Source organism: Penaeus monodon, chromosome 15 (assembly GCF_015228065.2).
Source record: "Penaeus monodon isolate SGIC_2016 chromosome 15, NSTDA_Pmon_1, whole genome shotgun sequence".
Lineage (NCBI taxonomy): Eukaryota > Metazoa > Arthropoda > Malacostraca > Decapoda > Penaeidae > Penaeus > Penaeus monodon.
Window position 1 is genome coordinate 16,169,713 of NC_051400.1, and position 987 is coordinate 16,170,699.

General features: G+C 33.5%; 1 protein-coding gene across 1 annotated transcript in view; it reads left to right on the plus strand.

Moving 5' to 3' along the window:
• LOC119581787 (mitochondrial glutamate carrier 1-like) overlaps nucleotides 1-987 on the plus strand; it is a gene marked incomplete in the record, with an annotated part of 16,178 nt that overhangs the window by 2,031 nt on the left and 13,160 nt on the right. Inside the window, 1 exon segment of the mRNA XM_037929916.1 lies at nucleotides 120-189. Coding sequence (XP_037785844.1) covers nucleotides 167-189 — 23 coding nt within the window.

Here is a 987-nt window from a genome sequence, read left to right on the forward strand (position 1 = left end):
AAATAGAGGTATTATTATAAAAAAAAATAGAAATTTGTATTGTTATTCATTATGAGTGAACATCACTGGTTCTAAACAGTAGTAGTATACATTATGCTAATTAATGTATTTATTTTTAGGTCCAGACTGTAATAGGAAACATCTTTAAAGGCGTTATAACAGGATCATGGGAGACCAGCCAAAATTCAAGTAAGTAGATTTTTTTGTATTTTTTATTACTGTTTTTCTCTTTTTCCCTAGTTATTTCTTCTTTCTTTCTCTCTTTATTTATATCTTTGTTTTGTATTTACTGACTTATACATCTGTTCATTTATTTTTGAGCATCATAGGTAGTTTCCTGTAGAGAAAATCATTGGGACATAGGATTAGGATTTTTAAAATGTATTTGTTCATATTTACAATTTTTTAATGTGTTTCAATAGATTTGCTTTTGTTTTTCTCAGTTATTTTTTTCTCTCTATTGAAACGGAACCCTAATCAGGCCAGGGGTATGAATGTCACATGGACGGGCACAAAAACACCCTCCAGGAATGCTAACAGATAATTTGACTCCTTCCTTCCTCTCATCTACATATATAAAAAGAGTAACCAAAAAAAATAATTGTAAACAAATTAACAAGATGTAGAAAAAAATAGAATACCATAAGATGAAATTTATACTCCACTGATAATATGTTTTGATGATCAACATGCGTCTTATTTCCACAATTTCTGGTATCCCTTTCAAACATTCTTTGCACATTGTTGTGGTCGCACACGTAAGAGGAGCTGGCTGAGGACTCTTGTTTACTGAAAGAAAGAAAGTACTTGGATTCCTGGGAGTCCTTTCTTTAAATAGTCCTTGCATGGGGGTTGGCATGACTCCCACACCTGTTGTCATGACAGGAGGGGGGCACGAGGGGTGGCTTTGGCAAGGCTTGGTTTTTGTAAGGATGAAGCCATCTGTGCCTTTGGGATGTGATCTAGATTTTTTCTTCTTTTTTGTGT